At 45.1% G+C, this 19,783-nt stretch overlaps 1 protein-coding gene across 1 annotated transcript in view; it reads left to right on the forward strand.

The window, feature by feature from the left end:
• Positions 1–19,783, forward strand: part of LOC110501421 (calcium and integrin-binding family member 2) — a 53,902-nt gene that overhangs the window by 20,424 nt on the left and 13,695 nt on the right. Inside the window, exon 2 of the mRNA XM_036961240.1 lies at positions 7,491–7,525. Coding sequence (XP_036817135.1) covers positions 7,491–7,525 — 35 coding nt within the window. The remainder of the gene's footprint in view (positions 1–7,490; positions 7,526–19,783) is intronic.

The raw sequence follows: 19,783 nt of genomic DNA on the forward strand, positions 1-19,783 counted from the left end.
GTCTGGACTAGAGGGTGATGGTACAGTGTGTCTGGACTAGTAGGTAATGGTACAGTTTTTCTGGACTAGTAGGTGATGGTGTAGTTTCTGGACTAGTAGGTGATGGTACAGTGTGTCTGGACTAGTAGGTGATGGTACAGTGTGTCTGGACTAGTAGGTAATGGTACAGTGTGTCTGGACTAGTAGGTGATGGTACAGTGTGTCTGGACTAGTAGGTGATGGTACAGTGTGTCTGGACTAGTAGGTGATGGTACAGTGTGTCTGGACTAGTAGGTGATGGTACAGTGTGTCTGGACTAGTAGGTGATGTTACAGTGTGTCTGGACTAGTAGGTGATGGTGCAGTGTGTCTGGACTAGTAGGTGATGGTGCAGTGTGTCTGGACTAGTAGGTGATGGTGCAGGGTGCCTGGACTAGTAGGTGATGGTGCAGTGTGTCTGGACTAGTAGGTGATGGTGCAGTGTGTCTGGACTAGTAGGTGATGGTGCAGTGTGTCTGGACTAGTAGGTGATGGTTCAGTGTGTCTGGACTAGTAGGTGATGGTGCATTGTGTCTGAACTAGTAGGTTATGGTGCAGTGTGTCTGGACTAGTGTTTGATGTTGCAGTGTGTCTGGACTAGTAGGTGATGGTGTGGTGTCTGGACTAGTAGGTGATGGTGTAGTGTCTGGATTAGTAGGTGATGGTAGGGTTTCTGGACTAGTAGGTGATGGTGCAGTGTGTCTGGACTAGTATGTGATGGTGCAGTGTGTCTGGACTAGTAGACAATGGTGTAGTGTCTGGACTAGTAGGTGATGGTACAGTGTGTCTGGACTAGTAGGTGATGGTGCAGTGTGTCTGGACTAGTAGGTGATGGTGCAGTGTGTCTGGACTAGTAGGTGATGGTACAGTGTGTCTGGACTAGTAGGTGATGGTACAGTGTGTCTGGACTAGTAGGTGATGGTGCAGTGTGTCTGGACTAGTAGGTGATGTTACAGTGTGTCTGGACTAGTAGGTAATGGTACAGTGTGTCTGGACTAGTAGGTGATGGTACAGTGTGTCTGGACTAGTAGGTAATGGTACAGTGTGTCTGGACTAGTAGGTGATGGTACAGTGTGTCTGGACTAGTAGGTAATGGTACAGTTTTTCTGGACTAGTAGGTGATGGTGTAGTGTCTGGACTAGTAGGTGATGGTACAGTGTGTCTGGACTAGTAGGTGATGGTACAGTGTGTCTGGACTAGTAGGTAATGGTGCAGTGTGTCTGGACTAGTAGGTGATGGTGCAGTGTGTCTGGACTAGTAGGTGATGGTGCAGTGTGTCTGGACTAGTAGGTGATGGTGCAGTGTGTCTGGACTAGTAGGTGATGGTACAGTGTGTCTGGACTAGTAGGTGATGGTACAGTGTGTCTGGACTAGTAGGTGATGGTGCAGTGTGTCTGGACTAGTAGGTGATGGTGCAGTGTGTCTGGACTAGTAGGTGATGGTGCAGGGTGCCTGGACTAGTAGGTGATGGTGCAGTGTGTCTGGACTAGTAGGTGATGGTGCAGTGTGTCTGGACTAGTAGGTGATGGTGCAGTGTGTCTGGACTAGTAGGTGATGGTTCAGTGTGTCTGGACTAGTAGGTGATGGTGCATTGTGTCTGAACTAGTAGGTTATGGTGCAGTGTGTCTGGACTAGTGTTTGATGTTGCAGTGTGTCTGGACTAGTAGGTGATGGTGTGGTGTCTGGACTAGTAGGTGATGGTGTAGTGTCTGGATTAGTAGGTGATGGTAGGGTTTCTGGACTAGTAGGTGATGGTGCAGTGTGTCTGGACTAGTATGTGATGGTGCAGTGTGTCTGGACTAGTAGACGATGGTGTAGTGTCTGGACTAGTAGGTGCTGGTGTAGTGTCTGGACTAGTAGGTGATGGTGTAGTGTCTGGACTAGTAGGTGATGGTGTAGTGTCTGGACTAGTAGGTGATGGTGCAGTGTGTCTGGACTAGTAGGTGATGGTACAGTGTGTCTGGACTAGTAGGTGATGGCACAGTGTGTCTGGACTAGTAGGTGATGGTGCAGGGTGCCTGGACTAGTAGGTGATGGTACAGTGTGTCTGGACTAGTAGGTGATGGTACAGTGTGTCTGGACTAGTAGGTGATGGTGCAGTGTGTCTGGACTAGTAGGTGATGGTTCAGTGTGTCTGGACTCGTAGGTGATGGTGCAGTGTGTCTGGACTAGTATGTGATGGTGCAGTGTGTCTGGACTAGTAGACGATGGTGTAGTGTCTGGACTAGTAGGTGCTGGTGTAGTGTCTGGACTAGTAGGTGATGGTGTAGTGTCTGGACTAGTAGGTGATGGTACAGTGTGTCTGGACTAGTAGGTGATGGTGCAGTGTGTCTGGACTAGTAGGTGATGGTGCAGTGTGTCTGGACTAGTAGGTGATGGTACAGTGTGTCTGGACTAGTAGGTGATGGTACAGTGTGTCTGGACTAGTAGGTGATGGTGCAGTGTGTCTGGACTAGTAGGTGATGGTGCAGTGTGTCTGGACTAGTAGGTGATGGTGCAGGGTGCCTGGACTAGTAGGTGATGGTGCAGTGTGTCTGGACTAGTAGGTGATGGTGCAGTGTGTCTGGACTAGTAGGTGATGGTGCAGTGTGTCTGGACTAGTAGGTGATGGTTCAGTGTGTCTGGACTAGTAGGTGATGGTGCAGTGTGTCTGGACTAGTAGGTGATGGTGCAGTGTGTCTGGACTAGTGTTTGATGGTGCAGTGTGTCTGGACTAGTAGGTGATGGTACAGTGTGTCTGGACTAGTAGGTGATGGTGTGGTGTCTGGACTAGTAGGTGATGGTGTAGTGTCTGGATTAGTAGGTGATGGTAGGGTTTCTGGACTAGTAGGTGATGGTACAGTGTGTCTGGACTCGTAGGTGATGGTGCAGTGTGTCTGGACTAGTATGTGATGGTGCAGTGTGTCTGGACTAGTAGGTGATGGTACAGTGTGTCTGGACTAGTAGGTGATGGTGTAGTGTCTGGACTAGTAGGTGATGGTGTAGTGTCTGGACTAGTAGGTGATGGTGCAGTGTGTCTGGACTAGTAGGTGATGGTACAGTGTGTCTGGACTAGTAGGTGATGGTACAGTGTGTCTGGAATAGTAGGTGATGGTGCAGGGTGCCTGGACTAGTAGGTGAAGGTACAGTGTGTCTGGACTAGTAGGTGATGGTGCAGTGTGTCTGGACTAGTAGGTGATGGTGCAGTGTGTCTGGACTAGTAGGTGATGGTGTAGTGTCTGGACTAGTAGGTGATGGTGCAGGGTGCCTGGACTAGTAGGTAATGGTACAGTGTGTCTGGACTAGTAGGTGATGGTGCAGTGTGTCTGGACTAGTAGGTAATGGTGCAGTGTGTCTGGACTAGTAGGTAATGGTACAGTGTGTCTGGACTAGTAGGTGATGGTACAGTGAGTCTGGACTAGTAGGTAATGGTACAGTGTGTCTGGACTAGTAGGTGATGGTACAGTGTGTCTGGACTAGTAGGTGATGGTACAGTGTGTCTGGACTAGTAGGTGATGGTACAGTGTGTCTGGACTAGTAGGTGATGGTGCAGTGTGTCTGGACTAGTAGGTGATGGTACAGTGTGTCTGGACTCGTAGGTGATGGTGCAGTGTGTCTGGACTAGTATGTGATGGTGCAGTGTGTCTGGACTAGTAGACGATGGTGTAGTGTCTGGACTAGTAGGTGCTGGTGTAGTGTCTGGACTAGTAGGTGATGGTGTAGTGTCTGGACTAGTAGGTGATGGTGCAGTGTGTCTGGACTAGTAGGTGATGGTACAGTGTGTCTGGACTAGTAGGTGATGGTACGGTGTGTCTGGACTAGTAGGTGATGGTACAGTGTGTCTGGACTAGTAGGTGATGGTACAGTGTGTCTGGACTAGTAGGTGATGGTACGGTGTGTCTGGACTAGTAGTTGATGGTACTGTGTGTCTGGACTAGTAGTTGTTGGTGCAGTGTGTCTGGACTAGTAGGTGATGGTACAGTGTGTCTGGACTAGTAGGTGATGATGCAATGTGTCTGGACTAGTAGGTGATGACTTCCGGCGCCGACAGAGATGGCCGCCTCGCTTCGCGTTCCTAGGAAACTATGCAGTTTTTTGTTTTTTTACGTGTTATTTCTTACATTAGTACCCCAGGTCATCTTAGGTTTCATTACATACAGTCGAGAAGAACTACTGAATATAAGATCAGCGTCAACTCACCATCAGTACGACCAAGAATATGTTTTTCGCGACGCGGATCCTGTGTTCTGCCTTTCAAACAGGACAACGGAGTGGATCCTATGCAGCGACCCAAAAAAACGACTCCGAAAGAGAGGGAAACGAGGCGGTCTTCTGGTCAGACTCCGGAGACGGGCACACCGTGCACCACTCCCTAGCATTCTTCTTGCCAATTTCCAGTCTCTTGACAACAAGGTTGATGAAATCCGAGCAAGGGTAGCATTCCAGAGGGACATCAGAGACTGTAACGTCCTTTGCTTCTCTGAAACATGGCTCACTGGAGAGACTCTATCCGAAGCGGTGCAGCCAACGGGTTTCTCCACGCATCGCGCTGACAGAAACAAACATCTTTCTGGTAAGAAGAGGGGCGGGGGCGTATGCCTCATGGCCAACATGACATGGTGTGATGAAAGAAACATACAGGAACTCAAATCCTTCTGTTCACCTGATTTAGAATTCCTCACAATCAAATGTAGACCGCATTATCTACCAAGAGAATTCTCTTCGATTATAATCACAGCCGTATATATCCCCCCCCAAGCAGACACATCGATGGCTCTGAACGAACTTTATTTAACTCTCTGCAAACTGGAAACGATTTATCCGGAGGCTGCATTCATTGTAGCTGGGGATTTTAACAAGGCTAATCTGAAAACAAGACTCCCTAAATTTTATCAGCATAGCGATTGCGCAACCAGGGGTGGAAAGACCTTGGATCATTGTTACTCTAACTTCCGCGACGCATATAAGGCCCTGCCCCGCCCCCCTTTCGGAAAAGCTGACCACGACTCCATTTTGTTGATCCCTGCCTACAGACAGAAACTAAAACAAGAGGCTCCCACGCTGAGGTCTGTCCAACGCTGGTCCGACCAAGCTGACTCCACACTCCAAGACTGCTTCCATCACGTGGACTGGGAGATGTTTCGTATTGCGTCAGATAACAACATTGACGAATACGCTGATTCGGTGTGCGAGTTCATTAGAACGTGCGTTGAAGATGTCGTTCCCATAGCAACGATTAAAACATTCCCTAACCAGAAACCGTGGATTGATGGCAGCATTCGTGTGAAACTGAAAGCGCGAACCACTGCTTTTAATCAGGGCAAGGTGTCTGGTAACATGACCAAATACAAACAGTGCAGCCATTCCCTCCGCAAGGCTATCAAACTAGCTAAGCGCCAGTACAGAGACAAAGTAGAATCTCAATTCAACGGCTCAGACACAAGAGGCATGTGGCAGGGTCTACAGTCAATCACGGACTACAGGAAGAAATCCAGCCCAGTCACGGACCAGGATGTCTTGCTCCCAGGCAGACTAAATAACTTTTTTGCCCGCTTTGAGGACAATACAGTGCCACTGACACTGCCTGCAACGAAAACATGCGGTCTCTCCTTCACTGCAGCCGAGGTGAGTAAGACATTTAAACGTGTTAACCCTCGCAAGGCTGCAGGCCCAGACGGCATCCCCAGCCGCGCCCTCAGAGCATGCGCAGACCAGCTGGCCGGTGTGTTTACGGACATATTCAATCAATCCCTATACCAGTCTGCTGTTCCCACATGCTTCAAGAGGGCCACCATTGTTCCTGTTCCCAAGAAAGCTAAGGTAACTGAGCTAAACGACTACCGCCCCGTAGCACTCACATCCGTCATCATGAAGTGCTTTGAGAGACTAGTCAAGGACCATATCACCTCCACCCTACCTGACACCCTAGACCCACTCCAATTTGCTTACCGCCCAAATAGGTCCACAGACGACGCAATCTCAACCACACTGCACACTGCCCTAACCCATCTGGACAAGAGGAATACCTATGTGAGAATGCTGGTCATCGACTACAGCTCGGCATTCAACACCATAGTACCCTCCAAGCTCGTCATCAAGCTCGAGACCCTGGGTCTCGACCCCGCCCTGTGCAACTGGGTACTGGACTTCCTGACGGGCCGCCCCCAGGTGGTGAGGGTAGGCAACAACATCTCCTCCCCGCTGATCCTCAACACTGGGGCCCCACAAGGGTGCGTTCTGAGCCCTCTCCTGTACTCCCTGTTCACCCACGACTGCGTGGCCACGCACGCCTCCAACTCAATCATCAAGTTTGCGGACGACACAACAGTGGTAGGCTTGATTACCAACAACGACGAGACGGCCTACAGGGAGGAGGTAAGGGCCCTCGGAGTGTGGTGTCAGGAAAATAACCTCACACTCAACGTCAACAAAACTAAGGAGATGATTGTGGACTTCAGGAAACAGCAGAGGGAACACCCCCCTATCCACATCGATGGAACAGTAGTGGAGAGGGTAGCAAGTTTTAAGTTCCTCGGCATACACATCACAGACAAACTGAATTGGTCCACTCACACAGACAGCATCGTGAAGAAGGCGCAGCAGCGCCTCTTCAACCTCAGGAGGCTGAAGAAATTTGGCTTGTCACCAAAATCACTCACAAACTTCTACAGATGCACAATCGAGAGCATCCTGGCGGGCTGTATCACCGCCTGGTATGGCAACTGCACCGCCCTCAACCGTAAGGCTCTCCAGAGGGTAGTGAGGTCTGCACAACGCATCACCGGGGGCAAACTACCTGCCCTCCAGGACACCTGGAGTGTGTCTGGACTAGTAGGTTATGGTACAGTGTGTCTGGACTAGTAGGTGATGGTACAATGTGTCTGGACTAGTAGGTGATGGTACAGTGTGTCTGGACTAGTAGGTGATGGTGCAGTGTGTCTGGACTAGTAGGTGATGGTGCAAGGTGTCTGGGCTAGTAGGTGATGGTACAATGTGTCTGGACTAGTAGGTGATGGTACGGTGTGTCTGGGCTAGTAGGTGATGGTACGGTGTGTCTGGGCTAGTAGGTGATGGTACAGTGTGTCTGGACTAGAGGGTGATTGTACAATGTGTCTCTATCTGTCTTGTGCCATGATCACAGACACCAGCTGATCATGTTCCTTCCCCTGGCTGGCTCAACTCACCTTTCTGTGTGGCGAGAGACAGCTGACAACCTATAGCTCTATAGTGACATCAGAGAAACATGAGTCTTTTCACTGCAGGGGTCACACTTTGAGATCACACTTTAGGTGATTGAAGTCACACTGTAGGGAGTCCAGTAGACAATGTTTCAGGAGCGCTAACCCTCCTACGGATTTAGGGTTGATTTATGTCAAATAAATGCATTTGTTCTATATTCTAAAAACATTCTCAGATATGTGCTGCATGTAACAATATTTGGCCTTAATGTCGTGTATACCAATGATAAATAATGTTTTCTTCTTTTCCTCATAGGACTGTACCTTCTTCACACGGAAAGAGATCCTCCGGTAAGTGGAGCTTCTGGCATTCTGTTGCAGCTGTCCTCTTTCTACGAGCTACTCCAGTCCAGCCTCACATTAACCACCTGTCCACAGGTCATATATCTCCCTCTCTCTCCCCTATTCCATTCCTGTTCCTTACTGCTTTCAGACAGACTTGTTCAGAGAAGGTATTATTTATCTAGATAGATAGCTGATAGGTAGGTATAGTAATCTGAGGTATTATTTATCTAGATAGATAGCTGATAGGTAGGTATAGTAATCTGAGGTATTATTTATCTAGATAGATAGCTGATAGGTAGGTATAGTAATCTGACGTATTTATTAGCTAGCACAGCCTGGTCGTTAAAACCATCCGTCACTGACAGATCTGGCTACCCAGGGAGGACAGGTAGTGTTCACTCCGCCCTCAGAGAGCGGCGAAGACAGAGCTGCATTTTCTCCTACACTGCCAGAACTATACTTATTTACGGGCATTTTTACCCCATCAAAATTGAAAACAAATACAATGATTTTGAAACCAAAACAGAAAATCCCTCTGTGCCGTATTTAACACCTTTTAGGAATGACCCAGATGCAGACAGTGTCGAAGTAACAAATGTTTGTTACTAGAACAGGGGACAGGCAAAACGACAGGTTAAGGGCAGGCAGAGGTCAGTAATCCAGAAACAGGAGACAAAGGGCTCTGAGAAATGGGTTTGATTTTAGAAACTTGAAAAGTGGGAAGTATACGGAGGGTACGGGTCAACAGAACGGAGAATCAAGCACCTTCCGAACTTCCGCCACAAACTCCTCTAGACTGAGGCAGACGATGGACTGTTGCTCCCATACCGCCGTAGCCCAGGCGAGTGCCCTCCCGGACATCAGCGTTATGATGTAAAATATCCTCGAGCAGTCCAAGGGGAACAAAGAAGGCTGCAGCTCGAAAATGAGGGAGCATTGGGAGAGAAAATCCTGGCAGGTTACATGGTGACTCCTTGCAGGGAGACAGCATTGTGGAGCTGATTTGAGTCTGCTGGGTTGGTCATGGCCAGTTCATACTGTCACGTTTTAGGGAAAACCCAGTCGAAGTAACAAAAGTGTATTACTAGAACAGAGGGCAAGCAAAATAACAGGTCAAGGGCAGGCAGAGGTCAGTAATCCAGACCAGAGTCCATAAGGTACAGGACGGCAGGCAGGCTCAGGGCAGAATGGTCAAAACCGGCAAAACTAGAAAACAACAAACTAGAAAACAGGAACTTTCTTGGCCAGGTCGCAGTTGCAAATGAGAACTTGTTCTCAACTAGCCTACCTGGTTAAATAAAGGTGAAATAAAAAATAAATAAATAAAAGAAAAGACAGGAGTAAGGGGAAAACCGCTGGGAGGCTTGACGAACATAACGAACTGGCAACAGACAAACAGAGAACACAGGTATAAATACACAGGGGATAATGAGGGGAGATGGGAAACACATGGTGGGGGTGGAGACAAGCACAAAGAGAGGTGAATCAGATCAGGGTGTAACACTATTACCTGCAAAATAAGTAGCTTCCTGCCACACCCCTAGGGAAGCCAGTGGAATGACCAACCAGAGCAATAGCATTGCTACTTGTATCTTTCTCACCATTTCATTTTTGTCCTCATTCATTTCTTACTGTAGTGTCCTGCTCATTGTTACTGCTCATTGACTGTTATTATTTTTTCTATTATCGTCTGTGTCATTATTGATATGATTTGTCTGCAGTGGCAAGAAAAAGTATGTGAACCCTTTGGAAATACCTGGATGTCTGCATAAATTGGTCATAACATTTTATCTGATCTTCATCTAGGTCACAACAGCCAAACACAGTCTGCTTAAACTAATAACACACAAACAATTATACATTGTCATGTCTTTATTGAACACACAGTGTAAACATTCACAGTACAGGGTGGGAAAAGTATGTGAACCCTTGGATTTAATAACTGGTTGACCCTCCTTTGACAGCAATAACCTCAACCAAACATTTTCTGTAGTTGCGGATCAGACCTGCACAACGGTCAGGAGGAATTTTGGACCATTCCTCTTTACAAAACTGTTTCAGTTCAGTAATATTCTTGGGATGTCTGGTGTGAACTTTGTCTTGAGGTCATGCCACAGCGTTTCAAGGTCAGGACTCTGACTGGGCCACTCCAGAAGGTGTATTTTCTTCTGTTGAAGCAGTTCTGTAGTTGATTTCCTGCTGTGTTTTGGGTCGTTGTCCTGTTGCATCACCCAACTTCTGTTTAGCTTCCATTGGCGGACAGATAGCCAAACATTCTCTTGATAAACTTGGGAAATCATTTTTCCATCGATGATAGCAAGCTGTCCAGGCCCTGAGGCAGCAAAGCAGCCCCAAACCACGATGCTCCCTCCACCATACTTTACAGTTGGGATGAGGTTTTGTGCCTTTTTTTCTCCACACATAGTGTTGTGTGTTCCTTCTAAACAACTCAACTGTAGTTTCATCTGTCCACAGAATATTTTGCCAGTAGCCCTGTGTATCATCCAGGTGCACTTTTGCAAACTTCAGACGTGCAGAATTCTTTGGGGATAGCAGTGGATTCTTTCGTGGTGTCCTCCCATGAACACCATTCTTGTTTAGTGTTTTACGTATTGTAGACTCATCAGAGATGTTAGCATGTTCCAGGGATTTCTGTAAGTCTTTAGCTGACAATAGGATTCTTCTTAACCTCATCGAGCATTCTGCGCTGTGCTCTTGCAGTCATCTTTGCAGGACGGCCACCGCTAGAAAGAAGCAACAGTGCTGAACTTTCTCCATTTATAGACAATTTGTCTTACCGTGAACTGATGAACATCAAGGCTTTATAAAGATACTTTTGAAAAAAAGTATCAGCTTTATGCACTTTTTTCCAGCTTTATGCAGGTCAACAATTCTTAATCTTAGGTCTTTTGAGATCTCTTTTGTTAGCGGCATGGTTTACATCAGGCAATGCTTCTTGTGAATAGCAAACTCACATTTTGTGAGTGTTTTCTGTAGAGCAAGGCAGCTCTAACTGACCAACATGTACAATCTCGTCTCATTGATTGGACTCCAGGTTAGCTGACTCCTGACTCCAATTAGCTTTTGGACAGTCATTAGCTTAGGGGTTCACATACTTTTTCCAACCCTGTGAATGTTTAAATTATGTGTTCAATATAGACAAGAAAAATACATTGGAAATTGGATACTTTTCCTAGGGTAGATTTTGGCACTAATTATAGTCTACAGTTGCCAGGCCCATTGTGAGATTATAAATAGTGTTACAATCCAAATGTTTACGGCAGTAAATTACAGAACCCAGGTCTCCTGCTTGTCAAACGACTGCCTAAGACCACTCAGACAGTCTTCAGGACTGAACTTTTGTGCTGAACCCCCCTTGTTACCACATGGGCCTGATTCAGACTTGAGATACTAGACACGGACTTATTAAAATATGGACTTAAGTAAAAAAAATATATATATATATACAGTGGGGCAAAAAAATATTTAGTCAGCCACCAATTGTGCAAGTTCTCACACTTAAAAAGATGAGAGAGGCCTGTAATTTTCATCATAGGTACACTTCAACTATAACAGAAAAAATGAGAAAAAAAAATCTGAAAATCACATTGTAGGATTTTTAATGAATTTATTTGCAAATTGTGGTGGAAAATAAGTATTTGGTCACCTACAAACAAACAAGATTTCTGACTCTCACAGATCTGTAACTTCTTCTTTAAGAGGCTTCTCTGTCCTCCACTCGTTACCTGTATTAATGGCACCTGTTTGAACTTGTTATCAGTATAAAAGCCACCTGTCCACAACCTCAAACAGTCACACTCCAAACTCCACTATGGCCAAGACCAAAGAGCTGTCAAAAGACACCAGAAACAAAATTGTAGACCTGCACCAGGCTGGGAAGACTGAATCTGCAATAGGTAAGCAGCTTGGTTTGAATAAATCAACTGTGGGAGTAATTATTAGTAAATGGAAGACATACAAGACCACTGATAATCTCCCTCAATCTGGGGAGCCACGCAAGATCTCACCCTGTGGGGTCAAAATGATCACAAGAACGGTGAGCAAAAATCCCAGAACCACATGGGGGGACCTAGTGAATGACCTGCAGAGAGCTGGGACCAAAGTAACAAAGCCTACCATCAGTAACACACTACTTAAGCCAGTACATGTCCAGGCCCGTCTGAAGTTTGCTAGAGATCATTTGGATGATCCAGAAGAAGATTGGGAGAATGTCATATGGTCAGATGAAACCAAAATATAACTTTTTGGTAAAAACTCAACTCGTCGTGTTTGGAGGACAAAGAATGCTGAGTTGCATCCAAAGAACACCATACCTACTGTGAAGCATGGGGGTGGAAACATCATGCTTTGGGGCTGTTTTTCTGCAAAGTGTTGATGTTCAATTACTGGAGAGTCGCGACCAAATCACGGACGCTGGACAGAGTGGATTTCAGTTGTAACAAAAGGCAGTTTTAATGAGTCAAAAGATATATTGTCCTGCCGTTTTACGTGCACGGACCTAGTTCATATAACTCATTAAGTGAGTCAGGTGAAAAAGGGACTTAGACAAAGGTTACAACAGTTTTTATACATAGAATGATGTAGGTGGAGTCTTGTCGTGGTGGTCTTCTGACTGGTCCTGAAGAGATGGAGGCGGGCCTGCTCTACCCAGAGCAAAGTCTTGTTCTGAGCACCCGACCAGTAGAGGGGGTTGAGATGTTTGTTCATACAAGGAGATATTTGTGTATCTGGAAATCTGATACAGGAGAGCAGAGGGGGTCGTGAAAGAAGAGAACAGAGGGGGTCAGTTTTATGGCTGGGTGTATGTGTTCTTGCGATGGAATGTCTTTGTTTCCTGGGGTGGTAAGACAACAGAGCTGAGGGGGGGGGGGGTAGTTTTATTGCTGGGTGAGTGAGCTGGTTCCTGTTTTAGCAGGGGTAAGTAAGATGACTTGAGTCAGGCGGTTTGGCTTGGCTCTGTATAATATATGAGCTATGTGTATGAATGTTTACATATATATGTATATGACAAAAGGGACCAGGACGACTGATCCGTGTAAAGGAAAGAATGAATGGGGCCATGTATCGTGAGATTTTGAGTGAAAACCTCCTTCCATCAGCAAGGGCATTGAAGATGAAACATGGCTGGGTCTTTCAGCATGACAATGATCCCAAACACACCGCCCGGGCAACAAAGGAGTGGCTTCGTAAGAAGCATTTCAAGGTCCTGTTGTGGCCTAGCCAGTCTCCAGATCTCAACCCCATAGAAAATCTTTGGAGGGAGTTGAAAGTCCATGTTGCCCAGCAACAGCCCCAAAGCATCACTGCTCTAGAGGAGATCTGCATGGAGGAATGGGCCAAAATACCAGCAACAGTGTGTGAAAACCTTGTGAAGACTTACAGAAAACGTTTGACCTCTGTCATTGCCAACAAAGGGTATATAACAAAGTATTGAGAAACTTTTGCTATTGACCAAATACTTATTTTCCACCATAATTTGAAAAATAAATTCATAAAAAATCCTACAATGTGATTTTCTGGATTTTTTTCTCATTTTGTCTGTCATAGTTGAAGTGTACCTATGATGAAAATTACAGGCCTCTCTCATCTTTTTAAGTGGGAGAACTTGCACAATTGGTGGCTGACTAAATACTTTTTTTGCTCCACTGTATATGTATATCCGTGTTAAATCAACCTAAGTCTGAATGGGACCGAGGGAGAATATCTTTGGTGTGAAATTCCACCTTTAGTTTTTCAGTGCTTTGTTTAGACAAATAAGACACATTAGAAACAGGAGGAGACCAAGAAGGAGTTAGTTGGAAACTGGAATTGAACCCCTGTAAAATATTTATTTGGAATCGGACCCACTCAACCACACAGCCATGTACCATGTGAGGAACTGGGCCCCATATCAGAAGACACATTTTAAGAATAAAGGCAAAATGTGAACTTCAAACATTGTGCTGCCATACTACAGAATTCTCCCAGTCTGCGGCATGGAGGTGGAGAGAGGGTATTTGTGGCAGGTGTTCTCTCTAGCAAACCAAGTATAAAAACAGGCAAGTTTGCAGGCACTTCCCCTGTATTTGGATCATTCACACAGCCAGACAGGTGAGAGCACACCAGACATTCAGATGAAACTCTCCAAAACAATCCCTGAAAGTATGTGTGAATGGTTTATTGCAGGGATCATCACATTGAACAAGGAAACGGAAAAGGAATTCACTCAATAACAACATTTGTTTGGTGTAGCATTTCAGCCGCTAATGCTAATAGTTTGGACAGCCATTTTGATCCATTGATCAGTTTTTCGTGAAGCTACATGTAGTTGGTAATTGACATGTCATTGTTTGCACTTGTCGTGAACTAGTTTTTTATGCAAATAAAGGCACTTTTTAGTTGATACTGCTGGAAAGCCTACTAACTATATGAGCTTCATCTATTGTTTGATGTATGCTACACTATAGCCACTTATTTTAACCTGCGCTAGCGCTGGACTACCACACTGCATGTTACTGCAGCCCAATGGATGGTGGATGAGTCCTGGGCTGAAGTTGAGCCCTGGGCTGAAGCTGAGTCCTGGGCTGATGTTGAGCCCTGGGCTGAAGTTGAGCCCTGGGCTGAAGTTGAGCCCTGGGCTGAAGTTTTGCAGGAGTGCTACTGCTAAAATTAGCAGTCATAGCCTCTATTTTTTCCATGAATGTGAAATATAATGCCATATTTCCATTCTCTCTATTATTCTGATATTTCACATTCTTAAAACAAGGTGGTGATCCTAACTGACCTAAGACAGGGTATTTTTACCCGGATTAAATGTCAGGAATTGTGAAAGACTGAGTTGAAATATATTTGGCTAAGGTGTATGTACACTTCTGACTTCAACTGTATATACACCTGTTCTGAAAGGCCCCAGAGTCTGCAACACCACTAAGCAAGGGGCACCACCAAGCAAGCGGCACCATGAATACCAAGGAGCTCCTCAAACAGGTCAGGGACAAAGTTGTGGAGAAGTATAGATCAGGGTTGGGTTATAAAAAAATATCCAAAACATTGTACATCCCACGGAGCACCATTTAAATCCATGATTAAAAAATTGCACCACAACAAAACTGCCAAGAGAGGGCCACCCACCAAAACTCACAGACCAGGCAAGGAGGGCATTAATCACAGAGGCAACAAAGAAACCAAAGACAACCCTGAAGGAGCTGCAAAGCTCCACAGCGGAGATTGGAGTATCTGTCCATAGGATCACTTTAAGACGTACACTCCACAGACCTGGGCTTTACGGAAGAGTGGCCAGAAAGAGCCATTGCTTAAAGAAAAAAATAAGAAAACACGTTTGGTGTTTCGCCAAAAGGCATGTGGGAGACTCCCCAAACATATGAAAGAAGGTTCTCGAATGAGACTAAAATTGAGCTTTTTGGCCATCAAGGAAAAAGCTGTCTGGTGCAAACCCCAACACCTCTCATCACCCCGAGAACACTATCCCCACAATGAAGCATGGTGGTGTCATCATCATGCTGTGGGAATGTTTTTAATCGACAGGAACTAGGGTATTGAAGGAATGATGATGCTAAATACAGGGAAATTCTTGAGGGAAACCTGTTTCAGTCTTCTAGAGATTTGAGACTGGGATGGAGGTTCACCTTCCAGCAGGACAATGACCCTAAACATACTGCTAAAGCAACACTTGAGTGGTTTAAGGGGAAACATTGAAATGTCTTGGAATGGCCTAATCAAAGCCCAGACCTCACTCCAATTGAGAATCTGTGGTATTACTTAAAGATTGCTGTACACCAGTGGAACCCATCCAACTTGAAGGGGCTGGAGAAGTTTTGCCTTGAAGAATGAGAAAAAATAAGAAAATCCCAGTGGCTAGATGTGCCAAGCTTATAGAGACGTACCCCAAGAGTCTTGCAGCTGTAATTGCTGCCAAAGGTGGCTCTACAAAGTATTGACTTTGGGGGGGTGAATAGTTATGCACGCTCAAGTTTTCATTTTTCTTGTCTTATTTCTTGTTTGTTTCACCCCAAAAAAATATTTTGCATCTTCAAAGTGGTAGGCAATAAAATAGGACAAGTGCCAAGGGGGTGAATACTTTCGCAAGCCACTGTATGGTAACTACCTTACAGATCTGTGAACTGTTTTACTTTGTCAATATAAAAATGTGAAGGACCTGGGGTGTATTCATTACGGAAACCGTTTACCGTTTAAGAACCAAACGGACAGGTACAGGTGCACCAAAGCAGGGACTGAGAGACTGAAAAACAGCTTCTATCTTAAGGCCATCAGACTGTTAAACAACCATCACTAACATTGAGTGGCTGCTGCCAACATACTGACTCAACTCCAGCCACTTTAATAATGGAAAAATTGATGTAAAAAATGTATCACTAGCCACTATAAACAATTCCACTTAATATAATGTTTACATACCCTACATTACTCATCTCATATGTATATACTGTACTCCATACCATCTACTGCATCTTGCCATCTTTATGTAATACATGTATCACTAGCCACTTTAAACAATGCCACTTTTATATGTTTACATACCCTACATTACTCATCTCATATGTATATACTGTACTCCATACCATCTACTGCATCTTGCAATCTTTATGTAATACATGTATCACTAGCCACTTTAAACAATTCCACTTAATATAATGTTTACATACCCTACATTACTCATCTCATATGTATATACTGTACTCCATACCATCTACTGCATCTTGCCATCTTTATGTAATACATGTATCACTAGCCACTTTAAACAATGCCACTTTTATATGTTTACATACCCTACATTACTCATCTCATATGTATATACTGTACTCTATACCATCTACTGCATCTTGCCTATGCCGTTCTGTACCATCACTCATTCATATATTTGTATGTACATATTCTTCATCCCTTTACACGTGTATGTATAAGGTAGTAGTTTTGGAATTGTTAGCTAGATTACTCGTTAGTTATTACTGCATTGTCGGAACTAGAATCACAAGCATTTCGCTACACTCGTATTAACATATGCTAACCATGTGTATGTGACAAATAAAATTTGATTTGATTTGGAAGCAAACCGAGCAAAACAAGAGTTTCTATTGGACAAATTCAGGTAGGTCCCTCCACGTTCCGGTTGCTTCAGTTTAAGAAACGTTTTGCAACAGAATTGGAATAATGAATATTACCCAGTTAATGTTTTGTTGTCGTTTGATAATTTGCTATGAAAAGATAAAACATTTGAAGCTACAAAATCATGTCTTTAAAAAGTAATGTTGTACTCATTAATTATTATACTGGACAAACTTTAAAATACAAACTTGTGTTTTCACCAAACTATCTTTTCTTTTGTCTTTTGTTTGAGCATAATACTTTTGTTTGACCTTTTGTACCAATGAGAAGTTAATCAGCACACCGTGTAAGAGCAGCTACACAATAGGAGGGACTCCTGAAGAAGGTATCTAATTCTGAAACACCACCATAGTGTTTTCAACCTTTTCCTGGTTAGTGCTCCCAGTCTCTGGCAAGGTGTTGCACAACTCTTGATTATGTGGTGTTACAATGCACCATGTCGTGATTCAGAACACCAGGAGGAATGTTTCAGTACACTTTAAATCTGTCCCAATACCCTCTCCTGTAATGGATCTCTTCCTCTTCTGAGGAGGAGTAGCGAGAAGTATCGGAGGACCAAAATACAGGGTGGTAAGTGCCCATAGTGTTCAGTTTATGTTTTAAAATAAACATTAAGAAATACAAAACAATAAACGTGAAATGAACAAAACAGTCCCGTATGGCGACAAACACTGACACGGAAGACAAACACCCACAACCCAACAGTGAAACCCAGGCTACCTAAGTATGATTCTCAATCAGGGACAACGATTGACAGCTGCCTCTGATTGAGAACCATACTAGGCCGAACTCAAAAACCAACATGGAAAAACAAACAGACTACCCACCCAACTCACGCCCTGACCATACTAAAACACAGATAAAATAACAGAACTAAGGTCAGAACGTGACATCTCCACCATGTTTCAATACTCCAGCAAAGTTAAGGTTTCATCTCCTTTAAGGTGGTGGCTAGATGTGACGCTGGCGTCTCACATGGCTCTAAGAGGTGGTGGCAGATCAGTTGTGACTCGTTTTAGTGTTCCAAAGCACTTCATTTCATCTCTTTAACAGGCTTCTTCGCTGGCATTGATCCAGACCTGTTTTATGGCTTCTTGGCGACAGGTAGAGAGGATCAACCCATTCCAGATCTGTGGTTTTGATGAACCTGCTCAACATGTTGTCATCTGTGTTACTTAATGGTGATCTGCTGTCTTCTGTCAGTGGTTTCTTGGAGTTTCAGAGGATTGTTTAATTTCTAATGGGAAGAGCAAATTGATATTTTGGGACTAGGTACCAGTGTCAGACCGACAGGCAGACAGACAGAGTTCTGTAATACACCAGGCCAGTCCAGGTCTTAGTCTGAATCCAACATATCAATTATTAATTTGTCGACAACCAAACACAATTACAACTAAACCAAAAATCAGACATTGTTTTTCCATTAGAATTTGGTTGTGCTTTTAATGGTTGAGAGGATACAGCCCCATCTCTTCACACGGAGGAGGGCTTTTAGATGGTTGAGAGGATACAGCCCCATCTCTTCACACAGAGGAGTGCATTTAACGGTTGAGAGGATACAGCCCCATCTCTTCACACAGAGGAGTGCATTTAACGGTTGAGAGGATACAGCCCCATCTCTTCACACAGAGGAGTGCATTTAACGGTTGAGAGGATACAGCCCCATCTCTTCACACGGAGGAAAGAAGGTTTTCTTGATCCACTGGATCTTGTGAAATGATTTCCCCATGGTCGTCAAAACAGTGATAATACACTCCTTCTACTCCACTGTCTGAATCCTTAGTGATCATTGAGGGCCCAGCTCGGCACACCTCGTACTCCACTGTCTGAATCCTTAGTGATTATTGACAGCTCAGCATGGCTCACCTCATACTCTTATGTAATAGATATCCTGCTCAGAGCACTGTGCTGTGGATTAATAGATATCCTGCTCGGAGCACTGTGCTGTGGATGAATAGATATCCTGCTCGGAGCACTGTGCTGTGGATGAATAGATATCCTGCTCGGAGCACTGTGCTGTGGATGAATAGATATCCTGCTCGGAGCACTGTGCTGTGGATGAATAGATATCCTGCTCGGAGCACTGTGCTGTGGATGAATAGATATCCTGCTCGGAGCACTGTGCTGTGGATGAATAGATATCCTGCTCGGAGCACTGTGCTGTGGATGAATAGATATCCTGCTCGGAGCACTGTGCTGTGGATGAATAGATATCCTGCTCGGAGCACTGTGCTGTGGATGAATAGATAACCTGCTCGGAGCACTGTGCTGTGGATGAATAGATATCCTGCTCGGAGCACTGTGCTGTGGATGAATAGATATCCTGCTCGGAGCACTGTGCTGTGGATGAATAGATAACCTGCTCGGAGCACTGTGCTGTGGATGAATAGATATCCTGCTCGGAGCACTGTGCTGTGGATGAATAGATAACCTGCTCGGAGCACTGTGCTGTGGATGAATAGATATCCTGCTCGGAGCACTGTGCTGTGGATGAATAGATATCCTGCTCGGAGCACTGTGCTGTGGATGAATAGATAACCTGCTCGGAGCACTGTGCTGTGGGTGAATAGATATCCTGCTCGGAGCACTGTGCTGTGGGTGAAGAGATATCCTGCTCGGAGCACTGTGCTGTGGATGAATAGATAACCTGCTCGGAGCAATGTGCTGTGGATGAATAGATAACCTGCTCGGAGCACTGTGCTGTGGATGAATAGATATCCTGCTCGGAGCACAGTGCTGTGGATGAATAGATATCCTGCTCGGAGCACTGTGCTGTGGATGAATAGTTATCCTGCTCGGAGCACTGTGCTGTGGATGAATAGATATCCTGCTCGGAGCACTGTGCTGTGGATGAATAGATATCCTGCTCGGAGCACTGTGCTGTGGATGAATAGATATCCTGCTCGGAGCACTGTGCTGTGGATGAATAGATATCCTGCTCGGAGCACTGTGCTGTGGATGAATAGATATCCTGCTCGGAGCACTGTGCTGTGGATGAATAGATATCCTGCTCGGAGCACTGTGCTGTGGATGAATAGATATCCTGCTCAGAGCACTGTGCTGTGGATTAATAGATATCCTGCTCAGAGCACTGTGCTGTGGATGAATAGATATCCTGCT

This window comes from Oncorhynchus mykiss, chromosome 2 (genome assembly GCF_013265735.2).
Source record: "Oncorhynchus mykiss isolate Arlee chromosome 2, USDA_OmykA_1.1, whole genome shotgun sequence".
NCBI lineage: Eukaryota > Metazoa > Chordata > Actinopteri > Salmoniformes > Salmonidae > Oncorhynchus > Oncorhynchus mykiss.